The 21,765-nt window shown below is 46.9% G+C and overlaps 7 protein-coding genes across 7 annotated transcripts; 4 read left to right on the top strand and 3 right to left on the bottom strand.

The window, feature by feature from the left end:
- The first annotated feature begins 149 nt into the window (after positions 1–149).
- On the top strand, positions 150–3,835 carry F4822DRAFT_408022 (Hira-domain-containing protein). Its single transcript, XM_051458546.1, has 4 exons — positions 150–323; positions 392–466; positions 545–3,460; positions 3,517–3,835. The coding sequence occupies exons 1-4, from the start codon at positions 287–289 to the stop codon at positions 3,618–3,620; spliced, it is 3,132 nt and encodes a 1,043-aa protein (XP_051313706.1). The 5' UTR covers positions 150–286; the 3' UTR covers positions 3,621–3,835.
- A 604-nt stretch (positions 3,836–4,439) lies between these two features.
- Positions 4,440–6,992, top strand: F4822DRAFT_296349 (glycolipid 2-alpha-mannosyltransferase-domain-containing protein). Its single transcript, XM_051455114.1, has 6 exons — positions 4,440–4,539; positions 4,612–4,795; positions 4,856–4,889; positions 4,963–5,623; positions 5,725–6,505; positions 6,564–6,992. Exons 2-6 carry the CDS (start codon positions 4,624–4,626, stop codon positions 6,797–6,799), a joined length of 1,884 nt encoding a protein of 627 aa, XP_051313705.1. The 5' UTR covers positions 4,440–4,539; positions 4,612–4,623; the 3' UTR covers positions 6,800–6,992.
- A 2,297-nt stretch (positions 6,993–9,289) lies between these two features.
- Positions 9,290–11,185, bottom strand: F4822DRAFT_408016 (uncharacterized protein). Its single transcript, XM_051458545.1, has 2 exons — positions 11,135–11,185; positions 9,290–11,062 (listed from the first exon to the last, which is right to left on the bottom strand). The coding sequence occupies exon 2, from the start codon at positions 10,956–10,958 to the stop codon at positions 9,426–9,428; it is 1,533 nt and encodes a 510-aa protein (XP_051313704.1). The 5' UTR covers positions 10,959–11,062; positions 11,135–11,185; the 3' UTR covers positions 9,290–9,425.
- An 873-nt stretch (positions 11,186–12,058) lies between these two features.
- Positions 12,059–13,797, top strand: F4822DRAFT_444448 (kinase-like protein; the record flags this gene model as incomplete). Its single annotated transcript, XM_051463240.1, has 5 exons — positions 12,059–12,297; positions 12,356–12,753; positions 12,817–13,013; positions 13,064–13,288; positions 13,357–13,797. 5 exons carry the CDS (start codon positions 12,059–12,061, stop codon positions 13,795–13,797), a joined length of 1,500 nt encoding a protein of 499 aa, XP_051313703.1.
- A 136-nt stretch (positions 13,798–13,933) lies between these two features.
- Positions 13,934–15,434, bottom strand: F4822DRAFT_296231 (uncharacterized protein). Its single transcript, XM_051455112.1, has 2 exons — positions 14,879–15,434; positions 13,934–14,821 (listed from the first exon to the last, which is right to left on the bottom strand). Exons 1-2 carry the CDS (start codon positions 15,145–15,147, stop codon positions 14,362–14,364), a joined length of 729 nt encoding a protein of 242 aa, XP_051313702.1. The 5' UTR covers positions 15,148–15,434; the 3' UTR covers positions 13,934–14,361.
- A 984-nt stretch (positions 15,435–16,418) lies between these two features.
- F4822DRAFT_444436 (uncharacterized protein) lies at positions 16,419–19,857 on the bottom strand (the record flags this gene model as incomplete). Its single annotated transcript, XM_051463239.1, has 2 exons — positions 16,419–19,682; positions 19,737–19,857. The coding sequence occupies 2 exons, from the start codon at positions 19,855–19,857 to the stop codon at positions 16,720–16,722; spliced, it is 3,084 nt and encodes a 1,027-aa protein (XP_051313701.1). The 3' UTR covers positions 16,419–16,719.
- Positions 19,858–20,175: 318 nt separating this feature from the next.
- F4822DRAFT_430674 (purine and uridine phosphorylase) lies at positions 20,176–21,518 on the top strand (the record flags this gene model as incomplete). Its single annotated transcript, XM_051461341.1, has 3 exons — positions 20,176–20,457; positions 20,555–21,233; positions 21,310–21,518. 3 exons carry the CDS (start codon positions 20,176–20,178, stop codon positions 21,516–21,518), a joined length of 1,170 nt encoding a protein of 389 aa, XP_051313700.1.
- Positions 21,519–21,765: the final 247 nt, after the last annotated feature.

Here is a 21,765-nt window from a genome sequence, read left to right as displayed (position 1 = left end):
GTGTTGGAAAGAACGAAGTACCAAAGTGCCCTGGAAGCTGCGTAGGTGGGATTTTAGCAGGGACGACTAGTGCGGATTACGTAAAGCTCTAAATTGAACCTAGACTCGGGCCGCGTCGCGCGCCATGGGAAGGAACATTTCATTTGAACCAACCCTTCAATCAATCCAACTTTCTACAACGCCGCGCGCATTCATATTTTATTTTTTCTAATTGATCTTCAACCCGTCTCGATTCCTATCGATCTCATGACGACATGCGCATTACAACCCCAATCGTCGAGTCATCATGCACATCATTAAGCCATCATGGCTGAGCCATAAAGGTACAATTCTTGTTACCTGCGTCGCTCGATTTCTAGGAAGAAAAAAAAAAGGCTGATTGTGTTTGTAGGCGAGCAGAAGGACTTCGAGGTTTACAGTTGCCATATATCGCCCGACGGAAAGAGACTTGCGACCGCCGGTGGAGGTATGCTTCCAGCAATGATTAATTATTACTACATCCTAGCTGTTTACTCCCGATGCTAATAATGTTTTTCCTCTGCAGATGGCCATGTTCGAGTTTGGTCGACAGAATCAATCTACAATTCCGATGACCCTTCCTACACGAAACCGAGGCAGCTTTGCCATATGAGCCATCATCTCGGTACTATCCACTCCGTACGATTCTCTCCGAACGGTCGCTATCTTGCGTCTGGCGCAGACGACAAGATTATATGTATTTACCAACTCGAGAGTGGTCCCCCGACAATCGCTCCATTCGGAACGAACGAGCCGCCCCCGGTCGAGAATTGGAAAACATCAAAGCGATTAATAGGCCATGATAATGATGTCCAAGATCTGGCGTGGTCTTACGATGGCTCTATACTCGTATCCGTGGGATTGGATTCCAAAGTCGTTATCTGGTCAGGCCATACCTTCGAAAAGCTCAAGGTACTAGGAAATCACCAGAGCCATGTTAAGGGAATCACTTTCGATCCTGCGAACAAGTTCTTTGCTACTGCTAGCGACGATCGATCCATTAAGATTTTCCGTTTCACACCACCGGCACCTAACGCGACTCAACACGATATGGTGAACAACTTCCAGCTGGAAACAACTATTAGCGCTCCCTTCAAGTCGTCGCCCTTAACTACATACTTCAGAAGATGTTCGTGGTCACCGGATGGCAATCACATCGCTGCGGCCAATGCGGTCAACGGACCTGTTAGCTCAGTTGCTATAATAGAGCGATCGAGATGGGACAGCGAGATCAATTTGATCGGCCACGAGGGTCCAACAGAAGTCTGCATGTTTTCTCCTAGGCTGTTTCATACGAAAAAGCCCTTGGAGAATGGCGCGGTTAATGGCCACTCTGGAGGAGCCTTGGTAACAGTGATAGCATCGGCTGGTCAAGACAAAACCTTGAGTGTCTGGAATACGAATACGTCGCGGCCCGTGGTAATCCTACAGGACTTGGCGGCAAAGTCGATATCCGATCTGGCGTGGACCCCCGATGGGCAAATCTTATTCGCGTCGAGCCTTGATGGCGGTATCGTTGCGGTCAAGTTCGAGACTGGAGAATTGGGTTGGGTAGCTAATTTGGAGGAGACCGATAAGGCTCTTTCCAAGTATGGAGCTTCGAGAAAAGCTATGGGTATTGCTGAAGATGTCGATGGACTTCAGCTAGAAAACCACAGCAAAGAAGGGGAGCGGAAAGGTGCTGAATCTAGAATGGGAGCTCTTATGGGTGACTTTCACCCGCTTCCGAAAGATACACCACCGACTACTAATGGAGTCAAAAACGCCGCCACAACCCCAAATGCTCCATCGACTAATGGACAAACAACAGAACCTCAGCCTGATAAGGAAAAGGATGCTCCTGCGGAGGAATCAGCCGATAAAAATATTCAACGGGTGAATGAATTGAAGTCACGTGTAACAATCACTAAGGACGGAAAGAAAAGAGTCGCACCAATGCTCATCTCGTCATCTGGAACCGGCCAATCATCCCTTCCCCAAAGTCAATTGGTTGGTTCTAGCTCTTCGAAAGCTGCACAAAACGATGCGCCTCAAACGATCTTGGACCTTTCGAAACCATACGATGGTCTACCCGAAGGTGGTCTGGCGGCTATGCTACTTGGCAATAAGAGAAAAACAATTGCGACAGAGACCGAGGACGACGAAGAGCATCCGAACAAAAAAGCCGCCAGTGGGCCTAGGGCTATAATGAGAAATGGTGTTGAAGGTGCTGAGCCCGCAGCACTCGAACCTCCGAAAGGGGGCCTAGTACCCACCCCTGAATATTTACGACCAGCAATCCTTAACCCTTCAATCGCAGTCTCCCAAGTTCGTTTAGCGGTGCCCAAAGTAAGATCCCATATACTACGTCCACTAGAGCGCGGTGTTTTGCTAGAAGACAGCAACCCAGACGAAGCATCAAAGGTTCCCGAGAATATCATCTTAGAGGCTAAGAACCCCGTATCAATTCGAGATCCGTCACATATCACGGCTACGAAACGCGGTACTCTGCTCTGGCAGGATTACCTGCCTCGTGCTATCATTCTAGTAACTGGTAGTAAGAGATTCTGGGCTGCAGCATGTGAGGATGGCAGCCTGTATACATGGAGTCCAGCAGGACGCCGACTGATAAACGCCTTGGTCTTGGAGTCTCAACCGGTAATCCTGGAATGCCGCGATTGGTGGTTGCTTTGCATCACAGCGGTTGGCATGTGCCACGTATGGAATATTAACACACTTTCATCACCTCACCCTCCCGTTTCACTTGGCCCTGTTCTGGAAATCGCTACCAGCTCTCTTCAGATGCATAGTGCGATGCCAGGCCCCGGCGTCACTTCAGCACATCTAAACTCCAATGGCCATATTGTTGTTACTCTTACTAACGGCGACGGATATTACTATTCTCCAACCATGTACTCTTGGCAACGACTCTCCGAATCATGGTGGGCTGTGGGCAGCCAATACTGGAACAGTAACGATTCTTCGGTTGGAGCCTTACAGACCACAGCTGTCGGCGCTGTGACCCCCAAGGACAGCCAGAGTGACGGCGCGACTGTTTCGGCTGGCATAATTCCTTTCCTAGAACGACACACGACTAACGAATTCCTTCTAAAGGGAAGAGCATACACATTACAACGCTTGATCAAGACTCTACTTTCGAGAGATGGTTTTGAGACATTCGAGTCTAGCGTCAGTATTGCTCACCTAGAGAACCGTATCGCCGGTGCCTTGCAATTGGGCTCGAAAGAAGAGTTCCGATTATACCTATTTATGTATGCTAAACGAATCGGCGCAGAGGGACATAGAGGAAAGGTGGAAGAACTACTTAATAGTTTGCTTGGCGGTGTATTACAAGACAAAAAGGGAGAGGGCGATATGGTGGGTAAAGGATGGTACAGTAAAGAGGACGACATCTGCGGCTGGGACAGGAAGGAGCTTCTGAAAGGGGTCGTGATGATTCTAGGTAAGTCTAAGTCTTTCGTCGCCATTACCTTATCTCAAAGACTAACAATTCTACAGGGAAGTTTAGGGAACTTCAACGTCTAACTGTACAATACGCACGGGTTCTCGACCTCACGCTTGAGGACGATATTAGCGGCGACACGATGACGGTTGATACATAATGGGTTCGTTCTCACTACGGGCGAGGAGTTGCTGGATACCTTAAGGTGGCGTTTGTTCTTAATTGATATCAGGTGGCAAACGAAAGGCGTAGTAGGTACCAGCCCAACACGATGCCTTTAGTTAACCTGATAGCAAGTTGTACCATAGCTAGGTAGCTTTGAAACCACGATCGCGTCTGGATTCAGCATCTGAATGATGATTAAGTCTACCTAAGTATTTCGGAGTTCAATACGCGTGAATTAAATTGGGATGATAAGGCAACTGGTAGCTGGGCAACAACCTCCTCTTTTAGGGGTTAGTGGGGGGTTCTGGTCCGGTCGCCGGTAGAAACTGTCTAAAGGAAGTCGCGTACGTCCTCCTATTTACAAGGGTTGTTTCCCCGGGTCGGCGTTCTGTAATGAGTAACCAGAGGCTACTGCTGTTTGCTTGTTCCCTGTCCGCCGCCTACCAGGCAATCCACGACTTCCAATCTCAACGTCGAAGCACAAGGTACAAGTAAATCTTCCTACTGAAACAACACTAACCATCCCAATGTCCAAAACGTTTATTTACTGGTCCGATTAAAAAAGATAAAGACCAAACCTTCTCTACTAACGGCGATTATTCTACTCACCATCCCCGCCGACCATCCCACTTCCACCCATCATCACCCACTCTTTCACTCTTTTTATTATTCAGACGCCGCACCTACAGACAAACACCATCGTCTGAGACCAAATACGCACGACAAGTTCAAGCATTTATTGCATATTGTCTCTTATTCAAGCCTTTATTTCGCGATTTTTATCGTCTTTACACTTTCCTACTTGGCGACTCGTCTTTCCTTCTCTAAGACACATCCGACGTGTAACCTCACCCTTTTAAAATACGGTCGCATCGTCTGAAGTCGCCGCTTTTAAGCATCTCGACGTGAAATTGGTATTGTCTGAACCCCTTTATCACCCCTTAACCCTTTTATTGATGCTATTGATGTTGACTTGTCGCCGAAAGACGGATGACAGGATGACGGGCGCCTATTCTCGCCACGCCGGAGGCCGCGGCCCTCGAAGCTCTTCTCAACCGGGCACCTCTCGACACCATTACGGAACTGGCCACGCTAAATCTCGGTCGGGTTCATCAATTGATGACCTGCTTGGTCCTTACGGTCTTGCGCACGTACAAGGTGAAATTGAAGGTACTATTCGAGCAAGTTCTCCTGATGACGTGATTGAACCGACTTGTAACACTGATCAAGGATGTACCTGGAGATTTCTCCCACGCCGAATCAGGTATGTTGTTTGCAACCCATATCCGTGTCCATCCATATGACCAATTTGTTAATACTCCTGTGTTTCATTCAAGACCGATTTCGTTCCGCAAGGTTACTATCCTTTGCCTAGCCTTAGTCTTCATCTGTAGCGCTTGGGTATTCAGTAAGAATCCGGGAAAATCATCCATTACAGAGCCTGTCATCGTTGATGGATACTTGCCTCCTATTCCCCATCTCCCCGCAGGGTACACTGTACCTGAAGAGACTAACCACGCTGTTCAATGGCTACGAGATAACACTATCTTGGACCTGCAAGACATCCCCGCTGATCAGATGCAAACACTTTTCGAGACACGTCCGAAAGCCGCTTTCATCTCCCTTGTGCGAAACGAAGAGCTTGAAGACATGATCTCCAGCATCCTCCAAGTGGAGGCTCGTTTCAACGGAAGAGAAACCCATCAATACGATTGGGTGTTCTTCAATAACGAGGAGTTTACTGACAAATTTAAGGATGCCGTATCCAAAGCGACCAAATCCCAGTGCTACTTCGAACGTATTCCGGAGGAGAATTGGAGTATTCCGCCCTGGATCGACGTCACACGGTTCGATGTCGGCCGCCAATTCATGGGAGGTATTGGTGTAGGCAAAGCGTGGCTACAGAGTTACCATCATATGTGTCGCTGGAACGCGGGTCTCTTTGCGATGGAGCAACGTCTTGCTGACTATGACTGGTTTTGGCGAGTCGAGCCTGCGGTAAGCCAGTTTCTGTTTCGGTAGACATTGGTGGTTTGAGATACTCGTACCTATCCATAATCCCATAGTTTCTTTCATAGAACTAACAAATGCTGTCACAGGTTCAGTTTTACTGCGACATCAACTACGATGTCTTCCGCTTCATGCAAGATAATAACATGGCGTACGGGTTCAACATGGCGATTCTTGACGACGCTCGATCCTTTCCTTCTCTCTGGGAACGAACCCAAGCATTTATCGACCGTAACGGCGAGCTAGTTGATGAAGACGCAGATTTTAACTGGTTGTTGCACACCGCCGAGGATCAAGATGATACGATTCGTCCACAGACCGGTGCCAAAGGGGCCGCGGCTGACGGCGACTATAACAATTGCCAGTTTTACTCCAACTTTGAGATTGGCTCGTTGAAGTTCTTCCGCAGTAATGAACACCAAGCCTATTTCGATCACCTTGACAGAGCAGGCGGGTTCTACTATGAGCGATTCGGTGATGCCCCTGTTCATACGCTCAGCGTTAGTATGTTTTTACCCAAGAGTCGAATTTGGTACTTCCGTGATATCGGCTATGCGCACGGCCTTTGTGAACAATGTCCTCCCCATGAACACCAGTTAGAACTCGACGATCAATCCCACACCCAGTTTCCGCGACAAGTCGGCGAGCAAGGAGACGCCGGTGCCTTTGATGTTGAATCCCTTGTGATGGGCCCTTTTCAAGGTTATGGCAATAACCACCGCCGATGGAATACGATGGCGAAGGATGTTGAGCGCCAGAAAGGAATCCCCGGTCTTTCGTGCGGCTGCACTGTCAGTGCAATTGACAACGACAACGCCAAATTGGTCCCCTATGAATCGAAGCAGCGAAAGCCTTCGGATCCGTGCATACGTAAGTTTCTAGGTGGAAGATGGCTCGCGAGGAAGAACAGGAAGTCTGATTTCAATAGTGTTACAGAGAACATTGCAGATGGCGATGGTGTTGAGTATATTCTGGATGGCCGAGATGGTAATCCCTTCGGGTAGACGCATTTTCCGCAGAGCATTACTCTCCACATCCATTGTCTTTGGCGTTTACTGGGGAATGTATCTGGTCTTTACCGGCCTTAGATCTTCCCCTGCAGTCGATAGCCCCTATAGAATTTACCTCATGGCACCGCTTAACGTGGAGCCAACCGAGACGTGAAGTGATACCCGTCGACAAAGGCCCGGACTAGGAGAATTGGCCATTCTTCTAGCGTATTGTTTTTTTTTTTCGTTTATTTGCCTTCCATCCACAGGAGTCCGGGAATCGGCACTGAGTCACCAAGTCACACGGGACGTTTTGTTCTCACCTTCCCGATAATCCAAAACCAGTGTTTCGAGGTTTTGAGTTTTTGGCAAACTCAGGGTTTATACTGAAACCACGGATGTTTACTGCGACGATGATTTTTAGTTTTTCGATGCGTTACGAGCTCATTTTATCACGCCAGGATTTCGATCTCACTTGAATCTGGAATCTACAATCGGCATTCACGAATTGTTACGCGATTTACGACCAATGATACGATACGAGGCCCAAAAAAATACTAGATGCATACCATACCCAAGGGACTCGCTGTCCTTCTTTACGACATGAAAAGTTTGTACTTTCCCAAATTCGTCTATTCTTTCCATCTAACCGGGGTTCATTCCACTTACGATGCCCTTGGCTATTTCTACGAATTGTTGATGAGAAATTTGTTTCGCGTGCACTTCCTTTTTTTTCTTCACTTCTTTTCACGCCATCTTTGTCCAGCCTTATGGCAGTGACCCCCTTGATCCTACGGAACTTGCGCGCGCCCCGCTTTGTGGTGCCATGTTACGGCTTAGGGTTTTCACTTCTTTTTTCCCCTCTTCGCAGGGAATGCGATGCACTGATTAGGAGAGGGAATTGCGCAGGGTTTATGATTTAAGGTTCTCTTCTTTTTTACGATGGAGTTGTTGTGTAGCTAGTGCAGAGCCGGATCATGCTCTATTCGCCATCTCCGAGACACTCCGATTCTGCGGGGTTAGGCAGGCAGGCAACGAATTCATGCTTTCGATTATACTTTACGTCTTCAGGGATTATGCTATTAAGTACGTGAGAAGGTAGGAATTGTTAGAGTTGCGGTTAATTGTGGGTAAATCTTAAGTGTTGCCTGTAAGGGCAGGTGGGTATGGCATGGGGGTTACGGAGCCGCATGCTTATTCTGACCTCATTTTAGATCCGGTCTAAGTAAGGGATGATGCTATAAGTGAGGGGTTTCAGGACCGGTGACATTTACGTATATTCACAATTGGCCCCCGTTATAATTTGGAATATAATCCTGTAGGCTGAAAATTAGTAAGGGTTTGCGTTATGAAGGTGTATGAGCCTCCGTGGTGTAGTTACTACACCCCACCTGAACCCCCCCTTTTTAGCCTACTTCGTGATAAGTGGCGTGCTGGGTGGGGTTCATCTATGTCTATGCTTCGACTCGGGCGTGGCTCTGCTGTTTTTCGTTACTCTGATGGTCGTTCGCGAGTGCCGAAGTGGAAGTGGGAGAGTCTAGATTCTGCGCGACAATGCCGAATATGTCCGGATAGCAGTGAACAGGTTGATGACCGCGTAGGCGGGCGTAAACATGGCGGGTGGGGTAGTTGTATATACGCACCTAGGTGCCCCATAGTTAGGCACAGAGCCCGAAATCCATAGCTACCTAGGTAGGTACGTCCAAGGTGTGACCACTTAGGTCAATTATAGCTGATGAGCAACTCATACCTTGGTCAGCTCTAGGTTAACTTGTTAGGTACGGAAGGCTAACACCGAAATCCTGATATAAGATGGGGTGGAATCGTGGGGTGGGTTACACCGCATGCCAACAAGGCTTTCCGGTCAGTATTGAATATATTTTAACCCTTAATAGAAATAGAATGAGTCCGTCCTAAAAGAGCCTCAAATAGCGTTGTCCGAGAGCCTGCTTCAATTGACTAACGATCAGCTTTTGACGGGTAATGTCGCGAAAGGTGCAGCGCCTATTAGAGAAGAGGGGACATGTATGTTCTACAATTATTCATTGGAATTCCAGTTTCGGCCATTCCTATCTAACAGTCCGGTTTGCCTTTTCGTGTTCCACATGGGGGTATAGATACCTAGGTACATATGACTACTAACGTAGCCTGGTAGCTGGATCTTATGCACATGGCAACAATATAATTATGACGGTATGTATGACGGTACCTACATAGGTAAGTGCGATTGGCGAGACTCAAAATTCGTTACACAGATCGGCGTTCCCTGGCTCTTATGGACCATTGGGGTGACGCCGGATAGGCGGCGTCTTGGAAAAGGGGGTGTCTGTAACTTGGAGTTCGGTAAAGGGGTAGGCGGGGTACTTCTGCGTCTAGAAATATGTGCTCAGATGCATATATGTTCTTTCCAATAATATGTTATAGTCTTCGGATGAGATGACAATCATAATGGTGGCTCTATACAACAGGGATGTTTCATTGAATATCGTAACCTCTGAGTGGCGTAAGAAAATAGCGCTTTTTTCACTTTAAGGCAGGCTTCGGATAGCCATGGTATGAAAAGATATCTATCACACAAATACAAATATAATGCTACACTTTATAACTGGCATTAATCTACGGGAGCGAGACACAGACCGGTCGAAATCATAAAATTCGTCGTAAAATTGGCTATTAACCATTTAGCCGCAATGCTTACTAAATTTGTGTGTTACACGGAACCAGAAGAAGCAAGTCGGCTTCGCGTTATATTGCCACACAATTTGCCAGCGAGAGGCCGGACAAAATAGGAGGGGCTGTGACTAGACTAGCGCGTTTGCTATATCCTCGAGAGGATCCAGTACTTCCGTCGCGAACTCGACGTCCTTAATTACGTAGTCCCCTTTCAATCCGAGGCACCACGCGACCACCTTTTGATATTTGGAGCCTACTCTCAAACCCAATTGATTGCTAATTTTATGTAGGCTTTCTGGCCAACTCGTAAAGTCATCTTCTAGCTTCATGGTAACTGTGCTGATTGGTTCCCATAATCCAATCTGCAATAGGATAACCCCTAGACTATACATATCATAGTTTTTGATGTATCGTCTGATTTTGTCCGGTTCATCATGTAGTCTATCAGGATGTCGGAAAACCTGTATATTTCTTTTCGTAATGGATTGCTGTTGGAAATCGTTGAGGTTCGCGTTTAATGCCCCCTCTAGTAGAGATATCCCGGTTTCTGAACGAATGATATCGAAGCCCACTAGGTAAGGTTCGCCAATGGTGTAAGGAAAGCATGCAGAAGGCGGCGCATTGGATTGTTGGAGACTTATAACGCTTGAAGTTATCAGGTTCTTGTGGACAAATCCCGCAGTATGCAGAAAGAACAGAGCCTCGGCAAGTTTTTTCGCTAGCGTGAGGCGTTGATTTAGCGGAAGCCATGTCTTCCGTTCATTGACCATGTGTGGGTATGGAGTCCGTTCGATCATTACATCGAGGGTTAGTACCTCATCTACAGGGTGCGGTGGAACCTGGACAAAAAGGAATCGCCCCGTGGCAATCTCGTAGAAAAAGTATTCGACTTTCAACAGGGGCACGTCAGTGGCTGGTTCCAGTACATGTAGTGCTGCAGCTAGCTCGTCTAGGTCGGATGTAAACCTCCGAAACTCCTCAGAACCCGGTCTCACATTGGGCGGGAAAGGTCGGCTGGTAAGAATGAATTCCTGGGCCCCAATTTGGAATACTCTAGTAGTAGGGCTGGGACTTTCTTCAAGCAGGCGTATCAATTCGTCGGGTGGGTCGCGCAGTAATTGGCTGGTTTGTTGTTCCCTGGCCTTGGAGGCTAGACCGGCGAACTTCTTCATTCGCAAATTGGATGCTAGTATGTTTGTAATCGGGGTTCCATCGTCGCCGGCATTTGGTGCGGGGGGGATAATATTCTTTATCTCGGCTGGGAGTCCAAGAAGGTGGATATCAAAACGGTTCGTCCATTCGTTCAGCTCTTGTTCAAGTTCCTTCAAGCCTTTCCGTCGTGTAACCCATAAGCCCTGATTTATCGTTTTCTTTAAAAACCCTGAAGCTTGTATCTTGGTGAAGCTAGCGGACACTCGTCCAATGAGTACAGCTAGGTAATCGGCTGTTTCATTCAATAAAACCTCGTCCTTTGAGAGAGGTTGAATGTCAGAGCCTCGGGATCGTCGCTGCTTGAAAAAGCCGACGATTTCTTTCAAAACCCGAAGATCCCATTTAAATCGGTGGTAAAGCGAAAGGGCTTCTTGAGAGTAGGAAGCACATGCTTCTAAGTAGGTGAGAACGATATCGCCTGCTGTAACAGCCGTCGTAAAGGCATCCATGTAGATTATCGCAATGTAATCAATACATGAGTATTTAGAAGTGCTGATAACCTTTCTAGTTCAGAATATATACGAATACTGAATTACCTTGAGAGAGTTTTTAAGTACATGAGCCCAATTACCCTTTGGGAGCCCAAAGGCTTGTGCTGACGGCGGGAATGTGGCGTTCAATTTAGTGTTACGCCACCGATGAACTGTCCAGTTAGAAACTAGGTACCTAGGTGTAGGTACATGCATGCAGGTAGGTAGATACAGAAAATCCAATCTACGGCCTCTTTTATCGGATACACGAAAGCCATCTAGGTACTTAGGCTTTGAATTCTAGGAGATCCACGAAGCTATCGAGAAGCATGCTAAAACTCACCGCATCTTCGCCAACTAGGTGTATAATAGGTTGAGTATACGAGACGGTCTGGGCATAATTAATAGAAAACAAGAAAACTAGGGTTGTGGAGTCATCTAGCGAAAGTGCTGATTCCGATCGTGATGGTTATTAGTCAAAGGCACAATCTGTGGGTGGGGGTTAGAGCCGCAAAACGGGCGAGCACCCCGCGGATACCGCTATTCTTGTGTACCTAGGTATTTTCAAAACGCGTATAGGGACACGCACTTTTTGTACGTACCCGCATAGGTACTTGACTTGCGGTGGATAGGCTAGAAAGAGTTTTATGTATCATTAAACCGTCGACGTGTGTGAGCCGCAAGGAAAACCCCATATCCCATGGGATTTCTATAGTGTTAGATTGTACACGAGACTGGGAAGGATATCCGATGTGGTATGACTGCATCTAGTCCAGATAGAGAATAGATATACTTACTACGACGATAGATGCCCAATACTCCTACTTACTTCTATCTTCAAAGAGCCGCACGATCTTAGGAGACACCCAACAGTTCCTGCTAGCCTGATTTCGTACCTTGTAATCTCTAGGTATATATAAGCCCCTGAGTTGAAAGTTTATCCAGGTAGACAGACTGCCTCCTCAGCCTTGTTGTGTCGTATAATATATAGAACTACTTCCCCACCTACAAAAATCACCATATATACCTCTTATGTTAACTCTGTTATCTAGTCGGAAGTCGAATCATAACCAGGCCCTATGGATCGAACTATTGCCTTGGGTGACTCTGGAGACGTGGCCCTTATGAGTGACCTACGACCTGATAAGGTCTCACGCGCTAACTTCCACAAGTGCTTGGAATCGAGTAAGCATTACGTACGCGATTTTTACCAAAGTCTAGAATTGCTGCGGTTCGAAAATATACCTGCTCGTCTAATGAGTCGAAAGCCGAAATTCTTAATGAGAGACGAACTTATCGAATTGGATCGATGGGTCCAGTATGTCTCGTATATGCCCCTGAAATGGCCCCGAAGTTTGACCTATGATTATGTGTAGGAAACGCGGCCGCCATCTACAAATTCGCATACACAAACACAACGAAAACCTGATCAAAGGCAATAGTGACGAAGATGTAGAACAGGTTACTAGCAGAGCATATAGACAGTATTCGAATAATGACCCATTCCCCGCCATGAATACTCTTACAAGCCTCAAGGGTGTTGGACTTTCAAGGGCTTGCCTCTTGCTTTCAGTAGCCTATCCCGAAACCGTTCCGTTCATATCCGATGAACTATTCAAATGGATTTTCCCAGATAGGAATAGCGAAAAGAAAAGAAAACGGGACCGAAAGGATTGTCTCCATATGGTCAATTCCATCATATCTAGACTGACCGTCACTGCTGTTGATATCGAGAAAGTGGCCTTTGTGCTTCACTGTGAAGATATGGTAGCTGGTAAGTATGACTTTTTGCTAGACTATGTCTCTCCCAAACGAGAAAAATCTAAAATTTACGTAGGTCTTCGCCGTCCCGGTATCTCCAAGCCTCCTGGAAGACCCATTGGTGAAGGGGCATTTGGGAGAGTATACAAGACCAGAAATGCCATGGAGCCCGGGGACGAAAGAGATATCGCGATTAAGCACACCTTCAAGATACCCTCACTCAAGCGACATAGACTTTTCGCGGAAATCCTAGATTCATCGCTATTGGCAAAGGTACGGACAAAAAGTATGAGCCTCAGACTCGTTTTGTTAATTGTTCCTAGAAATCGCCGGAATACTTCGTCCAATTCATAGGATGGAATGAAGATGATTCGTCTTTCCTACTTGCGATGGAATACATAGAATTCGGGAACCTGAAAGCCAACCTCAAGAACATAGGAGATTCCTGGACACAGCGTGATACCCAAAGCGTTACAAGGCAGACATTAGAGGCCCTGAAGGTTATGCATAGCGCTAATCTGACCCACAGGGACCTGAAACCTGAGGTTGTATTCTCACTCTCGATGTACCGTTTAAGCCCAGTGGCGAATAGAAACTAACGATACCTTCCTTTTAGAATATTCTCGTTGTTTTGAATCAACTTGGTCAGATTCGTATAAAGATCGCGGACTTCGGGATCTCAAAACGCAGGTCTGATAGGGGCACAACATTCCTTCGCACCGCAGCCGGGACATTCGAGTATAGAGCGCCTGAGATTGCAAAAAGCTGGAAAGCAGAGCAAAGCAGCACCTCAAGCTTCTCATACACTGAGAAGGTAGATCTCTGGTCCTTAGGCTGTGTCATATTCGAAATGGATCAAAAGAAGAAACTATTCCCTGATGGTGCCCCTAATACATGGGACGATGGATATGACCAGAAACTGACCGGGGAACTGGATAGTACAGGATTAGGACAGGATGGGATTCAGCTGGTAAAGCAACTTCTTCATTTCAAAGCTCGTAACAGGCCTAGCGCCGAAGCGGCCCTTGGGTCGAAGTGGCTTGCTATCGGAGAATAATAGCTAGTATAATGTACACTTTCGTGACTCTAGTATTTTGTACTGTGAGTCTAATGGGCTTTATTGTTGGAGAGTGACGTGACAATTCGTTACATTGTGGATTCCTTCATGATTGATAGCGATTATAAAGATAAAATGTATAGAATAATGAATAACTTATAAAGATAAGCTTTTCTACCTTGGTTAAATACGTACGTACCTAGCTAGATAATTAAAGAGCACAACATGCAGACCAACATTATTGAAATTGGGGAGTGGATTCGCCGAAAAATCTAGGTAGTCAGGACGACAATGTTGACTAGCCTCTTTGATCTAGGAGTGTGTTTATTTAGACTACGTCGAATATTCGGGCGTGTGGGATATCCGAAATGTAGATAAACCCAATCCAGCAAACGCTACGTAACCCTCCGCATAGAATCAATTAAGCTCGCAATTGAAAGTAACTACTTTTAGGCTTAAATACTACCTAGACCGCCGGAAGTATGAATTGAAACACGCTTCTCGCAATTGAGTACCTGGGGTTGTAATTGGTGTACCTCTCTGTATTTAGGCTAAATATGTATTTTAAGGGGAAGCGGATCCACCGGTGCACCCAACACGGGTCGAGCTGATGGAGATGTCGTCGTACCATAGAGTGTTGGTGTCTCCACCGTAGGATTCCCACCCGAAGTAAATACCAGTAATCTTGGGCTTGCTGCTGCTTCTCTGCCACTGAGCGGCGTTGTTGTTGGTTACGCCAGCCTTAACGGTAAGACCGTCAATAGCTTCGCCGTTCAACCAAGTCTCAACCGTGCCATCCGTACCAAGGTGGTATTCAAAGCATTGCCAATCACCAGTTGGGAGTGCCTTAGAGGCAGCAATTCCTTGAGGTGAGAGATCGGGAAGAGTGGCGTCGTCGGATTCGCGGTTGTACATCAAGATCTTGCTCTGACCACCAATGCGGAGATGCTTGTTGCTACCCTGGGCGGAGTCAGGCATAGTGATGAATGAGACATGAGAGTCAGTAAGGGCCTTGGAAGCCTTGCTAGAACACAATTGACGTTAATATCGCTTTTTAAGCCCCGCTACTGCAGGAACTTACACAAATGCTCTGACGTAGACGTCACCGCTGGGAACCTTGGTCGTGCCGAAGAAAACGTGACCACAGAAACCACCAGCACCATCGACCCTTATGGAGTTCTTGCCACTTTTCGCAGTAGTGCTGTCGAGACTGACTTTACCGCCCTGGTTGCAGTCAGGTGCGTAGACAGGCCACGCGGCATCATCCCAACCGCTTTCAAAGTCATCGGCAGCTTGGCCGACGGCGAAAGGGACGAGGGCAAGAGCCAAAAGAGCGATTCGACCAAACATTATTGTAGATGGATTGCTGCGCGATTGGTGATGGGTAGAGCTGCAAAAGGAACCGAATTCCAAGGAAAGAGTCGAGCTTAAGATATTTATGCCCTCGGATCGTAGCTCAGGCTTTATCCCTCCGGAATTGCCAAATGCGGAAATAACGTCCCGAATTGTAGGGGTGTGCGGGATGATAGTCGCTCATTTTCGGTTAGACGGTATAAACAGCCGCTTAAGTATGGACCCCTTGGCGGAGGGTGACTGTCCTCGGTATATACAATAAAACAAAACATGACTTTTTCAATATCATGCAAGAAAGATTGTCGGAGTTCTCGATATAGATAACGCCTTTTCTAATGATTTATTGAGGCCGACAGTCAACTCGCGCTGCGCACCGTCGTGTCAAGGTTGGCTAGTGCCGGAACTTGTTCAACTGTATTGCAACCCCAGTGGGCCGATATCCCGTTACTATAAGTTATCGTTAGTATGGTTGAAGTATGGCTAGGTTTACCTCTTTTATGGTTGTTTTTTGTTGCTAAAAAACACATGCCAACCTAGAGACTTCAATCAACTCCTTTTCATAGCCCCTTTTAGCCCCTTTTTTAGTGATGATGACTAAGCCAACGGATTACATGTTTAACACATCCACGACTAAACAAAACTGTAATAATACTTATAGTTAATTTATTAGGATTTTATCCTTGGGGACACTAATAGTATCAGTTAATAAGCATGCGATACCTCTTCCAACTTTACTCACTTTGTTAGAGCAACTCTATCGACGATCTTATGTGTTTCATTTGTCATACTGGGTAGACACAATGACCACCAGATCATCGTATTGACTCTTGGGGATATACTTGATACTGGGACGTCGCTCTGTGGAAGTATCCTCGCAGGATCTCTATTTCGGGGCCTTGATAGGCTAACGAGCTCCCATCTACGATAACTCCAGTATAGATATGCGCTGCTAACATGGGCACGCATGTAAGAGAAGCGTTTGCGATACCGGCACTACAGGCTATACATGTTAGTTTCGGTTAACTAAGAGGCCTTAGAAAACGCCATGTGTACCTTTGAGTACCGTTAAGTGCCAGATCTTGTGCAGAGCATGAGTTCCTCCGTTAAATAGACGCACCCCGATAAACAAAGCAATGACCTCCAACAGGAGAATGACTAAGCCCTAGTTGATATCGAGGGAGCTGTAGAGCGTCTTGTAAAACCCCCACCAACCAGACCCATCTAACTTAGTATCTAACCACACACGCAATTTGCATTTGGCGGCGACGCAATCGGCGTGATCACTTCACCAAACGAGATAGATGGCGACGAATCTGACTGCAAGTTGCTAACCATGTGTGACTGCTGCTGTACTAGCGCACTGTTGTGTTGAATGCACCATACCACTGACGCGAGAAATAGTTAGAATTAGGGTCGACGCGTCGAGGTATCAGTTATGGTGAGAGGTCTGATATGGGCTTTGATCTTCGTAAACACTGCTAGATAAGTGCCTTAAATTTCGGCACCCTTCAACCGCAGTTAGTCTACCTAGGTATGTTCAACTTTGATATCTCATCATGCCGTAGTCGATCAATAACTTAGTAATCTGACCTGAATCCTGTCCTTGATGTGTTTAAGAATAATTACGCTGCCAAAAAAGTGGTCCCAACTGTTGTAGGGCTTCCAAACGTCAGTACGAGCGCTTGCCTTAAGTAAAGCGGAGACCACATCCACATATCCCTTATGCACCGCTATCATCAAAGGAGTATGAAAGCTACAGTTGTAATATATTGCGCGACAATTTGGATTAGCGCCCCTTTCCAGTAAAAGCCGGACCATGCTAATGCATTCGGATTCAATCGATTTCGCGCGTTCTCCCACGGCAGCCCATAACGGCGTTTCCGGTTTCCCATCGCCTTCTACGCAGGCGCCCCTATCCAGCAATATTCTGGCAATGGATGTGAACCTTCCTGCTGCGGCTAAAGTCAATGGGTTTGATCCAGAAGCCCCAGGGCCTACGCTGGCACCCTTTTCGAGTAATAGTCGGGTAATATTTTCACGGCCGTTAATCACAGCGCCACATAATGAGTTACTTTCATTGATGTGCGCACCTCTATTAAGTAACAATCTGACAATCGGTTCATTCCCAGTGCATGCCGCGTTATATAGGGGCGACTGGTTTGAAATGTAGCGGTTGACGTCAGCGCCCTTGTCAAGTAAAAGCTCAACAATCGATCGGTCCTCTGCGCATATTGCAGTTTGCAGGTGTGGCGCTTTCTTGGGGTCAATACCCTTAGCAATTAACAGTTTGACTATTGATGCCCTCCTGCGACGTATTGCAGTCTCTAAATAGAGGTCGTTCTTAGGGTCAACACCACTATCAATCAATAATTCGACGATTGGTTCCTTTGAATAGCGTATTGCATCTAGTAAGTATTGTTCTTTCTTGGGATCGGCACCCCTGGCAATTAATAATTTGACGATTGGTTCATGATCATTGCGTATTGCGGCCTCCATCGCTGCAGGGTTCTCGGCCGTGGTTCCGTGTTCGAGGATCAATTCGGCGGCATTTTTATTTCCGGCCTTTGCTGCAGCCGTTAGTAGCTGTCGAAAATCATCAACTGGTCTGAAAACGACTCCATTTGTCTTCTGCAAAATCTCCAGGATTTCAAAATACCCACCCTCTATAATATGGGAAGCGAGGCTGTATTTCCGTTTAAATTTAAATCTGCGTTTAAATCCGTCTACCTTGTCGCCGGATCGCGCACACAGATCACGAAGGTGAGGTTCAGATGGCAGATATTGTACCACTTTCTGCAACAATGCTTGGACTGCTTTGTTGCTTTTGGTGGCAAGCGCAGCAAATAACGGTGTGCCATAGCGACCTTCTTCGATACAAAAGCACGCATCATCGGGAGTGTAGTTTCGAATCAGGTCCGGCAGATTAAGCCCTGCCCATATATATGAGATAGTGGTTTTTGGATTGTATCGACGGATCTTTTTTTCCTCGAACACATTATGCCATTCTATCCATTTTTGAAGTGGGAAGGCCCGTAAAATGTTTTCCTGGTTTACCTCCTCATGTTCGGCTTTGTTGGCGTGGTATAAAATATTCTCAGTAGCATATTCGAGAAAAGGATACGTCTTTTTCACGTTATCCTGAAGTGATTCCGATCCTTCTCTAAGTGGTATGGCCGTGACGTTTAAACTGAGTACAACGTTGCTACCCAGGTAGCTATAGCAGCAGCGTTTGAGTTTTTCATGACTCTGGCCATCCAGGTTGTACTCAAGTTGGGGCCAGATCTTCTGTATTCCATTTTCCTTCAGTAGAAAATCTTGGACCGATTCGTGAATAAATTGAACTGTCGGTACATCAGAAATCGTTGATTCAGCTAGGCCTTTTGAGCTGTCGAGAACATATCTTCGTACGTCGTCGATCGATATCTCTTGTTCGGAGTGATAGCTGGATAGGCTATCTGGTTCGGTCTCTGATATGATTGCAAAATACAATTCAATTGGGATTAGTGGACGACGAGCGAAAAGCACCCACTGGATGCAAAGGAGAAGCCCAGGACAGTTGTCATCATTGCGAGTTAAGATGTCGTGAAATAAATCATGAAGATCGCTAGGGATGTCGCAAAGCTTTTCGCGGAGACAATGTTTACGTCCGCGGTCGAATTCCTTGCTCAAAATATTTGCCACAAGAACTACCCACATGAAAACCCCAGACGCCTTTTCCTGCAGTTCGGAACGGATTTGTTCTGCGAGGCGGTCTTCTCCGATGCGCAACTCCGTAGTTAAGTAATTAGCTATATCCTGGCGGTGATCTTCCCTCCCTTCAATCACTAGGTTGAGACCTTTCGCGATGGTGATATGGGGGTAATGTCTACTCGCAAAGCACACGCGCAGCTTGGTTCCGAACGAGGCGGCTTGCTCACTAGCGTTAAGTAAGAACGATAATATTGCCCGGATCTGATCTTCTTCGCATTCGTCTAATGCGTCGACAAAGCAAACTAGCGAGCTTCTTATATTCTGCAAGACATCCAAGAAGAGGTCTTCTAAAGACCTGGTGTTCCACTCATTATTGGACCCAAAGGAATCCAAGAGGTGTTGGAGATCTGACCGCGCTTTAAATAGTTGCAGTAGAAGTGATCGGTAGAGACCAACGGTAGATTTCTCCAACTCGTCTCCTCTTGCATTGAAGAAGAAGGAGATAACGATATTGCTTTGCTTTTTCTTCGAGCCACTGGCCTGCGAAAAGGAGAACTTCATTAAGGTCGACTTTCCCGCCCCGGGCTTCCCTTTAATCCATAGAAAGCCGCCATGATCGCTGAACTTAGTGCTATCAAGCCAATCACGATATTCCGATGTTTCAAGGAACCATCTACAAGTCTTCGCGTGTGCAACCTTAATATTTTGCCGGCGTGAGTCGATTTGGGTAAATTTAAGCGATTCAAGCACTTTGCGTCGTTGGTTTTTGTCGGCGTCGGGTGTTGGAGTCTGACTGGGTGGGTTACTATTGAAGATGCATTCGTGATAGTGGTTATTCGATGCTTTAATCAAAGGTTAGTTTTGGGATGCGACTTGTAGGGAACATGGCCTCGTACCGTGGAAGTCGCGCTGAATGGCAATTCTTGCATCGTCAGCGGCTTGTATTCCCAATGCCCCTTGCGCCTGCTGAGAAGAGCAATGTTCGTATTTGGGCCTCTTTCTTGGTGGATCCGTCATATGAATATCCGAACTAGATACTTCTGGAGCTTCGTTAGAACTTTTCGGAAGGGTTTGAAGATGGCATAGGTGAGTTGAAATTGTATACCTCGATGGGGCTGAGCGCCCGGTGCCGTAATATATCTAGGTAGTGTGTGCCTTGCGCTGCGGCCGCCCCGACGTACATAATAACGTCGTATAGCGGGCAATGCAGATGCAGCACGTTAGCCACTACGAGGCAGACTGCCTGTGTCCCTAGGGGCGCATATATACCTACCTAATGGTCCAAATTACTATGACATACTTAAGCTTTTCATACATCTTCTCCCATCATCAGTAATGCAGAATCTACGTCCTGAAAACTACTCAATCCTATGGATTGCGCCATTGGAAATCGAGGCACAGGCTGCATTACTCATGCTAGATCACCGTCACGATGGAAAGTTTCCGGTAGACCGTGGTGACGATTACGTTTTCCAAGCCGGGGATATGTGCGGACACAATGTTGTTATCGCAACTCTTCCAGCAGGCCAAGAGTATGGGACCGGATCGGCCGCGGCTATTGCCAGTCAAGCAAAGAAGTTCTTTCCAAGTTTATGGTTTGGTCTTCTAGTGGGTGTGGTAAGCAGCATTCGTTCCTCTAGTCTCCCGTTGGATTGGTAAGGCGGGGTTGGGGCTATATTTTGCAGTTTCAGCAGCTTACAGTGGTTTCTTATAGGCTGCAGGCCTTCCCGACCTTGCCCGGGACCCGCCGCGAGATATTCGCTTAGGTGACGTCCTCGTCGGAATCCCAGATGTGGATAGTTCAGGAACAATCGCGTATGACTTGGGAAGAGATGACGGGGACGACGAACTCGAGCTTCTACGACAAGGTCATATACTGGCTCAAACCGTACCGGTTGTCAGATCTGCTATCGGAAGCATTAAGCTTGATTCACCAGCCGAAGCTGCGGTGTTTCTCAAATACTATGAGAATATGAAGAACGAGCGACGTTCTAATGTCACGTTTCTCGACCCCGGACAAGATCGCGATAAACTTTTTCAACTTGATAATGATGGGACTGAGCATATTGTGCACAGAGAACCGCGCCCTGATACCCAACGTACTCTCGTCTGGTACGGGCCAATAGGGTCGGGCGAGAAGCTGATGAAGAACGCAAAGAGGCGAGATCAATTGAGAGACAAATACGGCATCATCGGTCTTGAGATGGAAGCAGCCGGTGTCATGAATCGCATCCCCGTTGGCGTAGTCAGAGGGGTGTGTGGTTATGCAGATAACCACAAAAATTGGGATTGGCAGCCTTACGCATCTGCGATGGCAGCAGCATACGCTAAAGCAATTTTGTCACAAATCCCTTCAAGCCGTGAGCCCGGTGGATCAGCGGTATCAAGATCTGGTGAGTAAAATGTCAGAGGGTAGTATACTGTTGGTTGCTTTGACAGATAGGCTAACTTTGGTCTTAACTTGACAAGAAACCTCTGCGAATGAAAAATCCAAGAAGCGCGACAGGGGCGATATAACGGACGAGGACGGGGATATAACTACTAGGAAGAAGCGCAAACGTCCCTCCAGAGCTACTAGAACTTCGGCTGGCAGGTCGATCGCAAAATTCAGTGGTCAAGGTAACCAAATTACAGGGTCTGGAAGTATTTCCATTGGTGGAAGCCAAACTTTCAATTGACAGAAGTAGTTGGCCAATGCTTACCCGGACTAGCGGGCGTTTATTAGCTATCTACCTACCTGGGGGCACCCCTCAATAGCGGCTGTTCATCAGCACTGCCAGTGCGGGTGGGCTGTGTTTGTGTCTGGCACTGCCTTAGTGGTTTAGCACCTGCAGCTTCACCTGTCACACGACAGCTGGCGTCTGAGCAAAAGATATCATCGTACGATATAATTCCCTAAGCTGGACTTCAGTGGTTCAAATTTAC

Source organism: Hypoxylon trugodes (assembly GCF_022578975.1).
Source record: "Hypoxylon trugodes strain CBS 135444 unplaced genomic scaffold F4822scaffold_6, whole genome shotgun sequence".
Classification (NCBI taxonomy): domain Eukaryota; kingdom Fungi; phylum Ascomycota; class Sordariomycetes; order Xylariales; family Hypoxylaceae; genus Hypoxylon; species Hypoxylon trugodes.
Note: the sequence above shows the minus strand (reverse complement) of the source record. Positions and strands in the feature narration are given on the sequence as shown.

What these genes read in the sequence shown, in the direction of transcription:
- F4822DRAFT_408022 (XM_051458546.1), top strand. Translation starts at nt 287, where the DNA reads ATGCACATCATTAAGCCATCATGGCTGAGCCATAAAG. An exon ending in ACTTGCGACCGCCGGTGGAG is followed by an intron (nt 467 to 544) that starts GTATGCTTCCAG and finishes TTTCCTCTGCAG; the next exon opens with ATGGCCATGTTCGAGTTTGG. An exon ending in AGGGGTCGTGATGATTCTAG is followed by an intron (nt 3,461 to 3,516) that starts GTAAGTCTAAGT and finishes ACAATTCTACAG; the next exon opens with GGAAGTTTAGGGAACTTCAA.
- F4822DRAFT_296349 (XM_051455114.1), top strand. Translation starts at nt 4,624, where the DNA reads ATGACGGGCGCCTATTCTCGCCACGCCGGAGGCCGCGGCCCTCGAAGC. An exon ending in CGTACAAGGTGAAATTGAAG is followed by an intron (nt 4,796 to 4,855) that starts GTACTATTCGAG and finishes ACACTGATCAAG; the next exon opens with GATGTACCTGGAGATTTCTC. An exon ending in TTTGGCGAGTCGAGCCTGCG is followed by an intron (nt 5,624 to 5,724) that starts GTAAGCCAGTTT and finishes ATGCTGTCACAG; the next exon opens with GTTCAGTTTTACTGCGACAT.
- F4822DRAFT_408016 (XM_051458545.1), bottom strand. Translation starts at nt 10,958, where the DNA reads ATGGATGCCTTTACGACGGCTGTTACAGCAGGCGATATCGTTCTCACC.
- F4822DRAFT_296231 (XM_051455112.1), bottom strand. Translation starts at nt 15,147, where the DNA reads ATGTTTGGTCGAATCGCTCTTTTGGCTCTTGCCCTCGTCCCTTTCGCC. An exon ending in GTCTACGTCAGAGCATTTGT is followed by an intron (nt 14,822 to 14,878) that starts GTAAGTTCCTGC and finishes ATTGTGTTCTAG; the next exon opens with CAAGGCTTCCAAGGCCCTTA.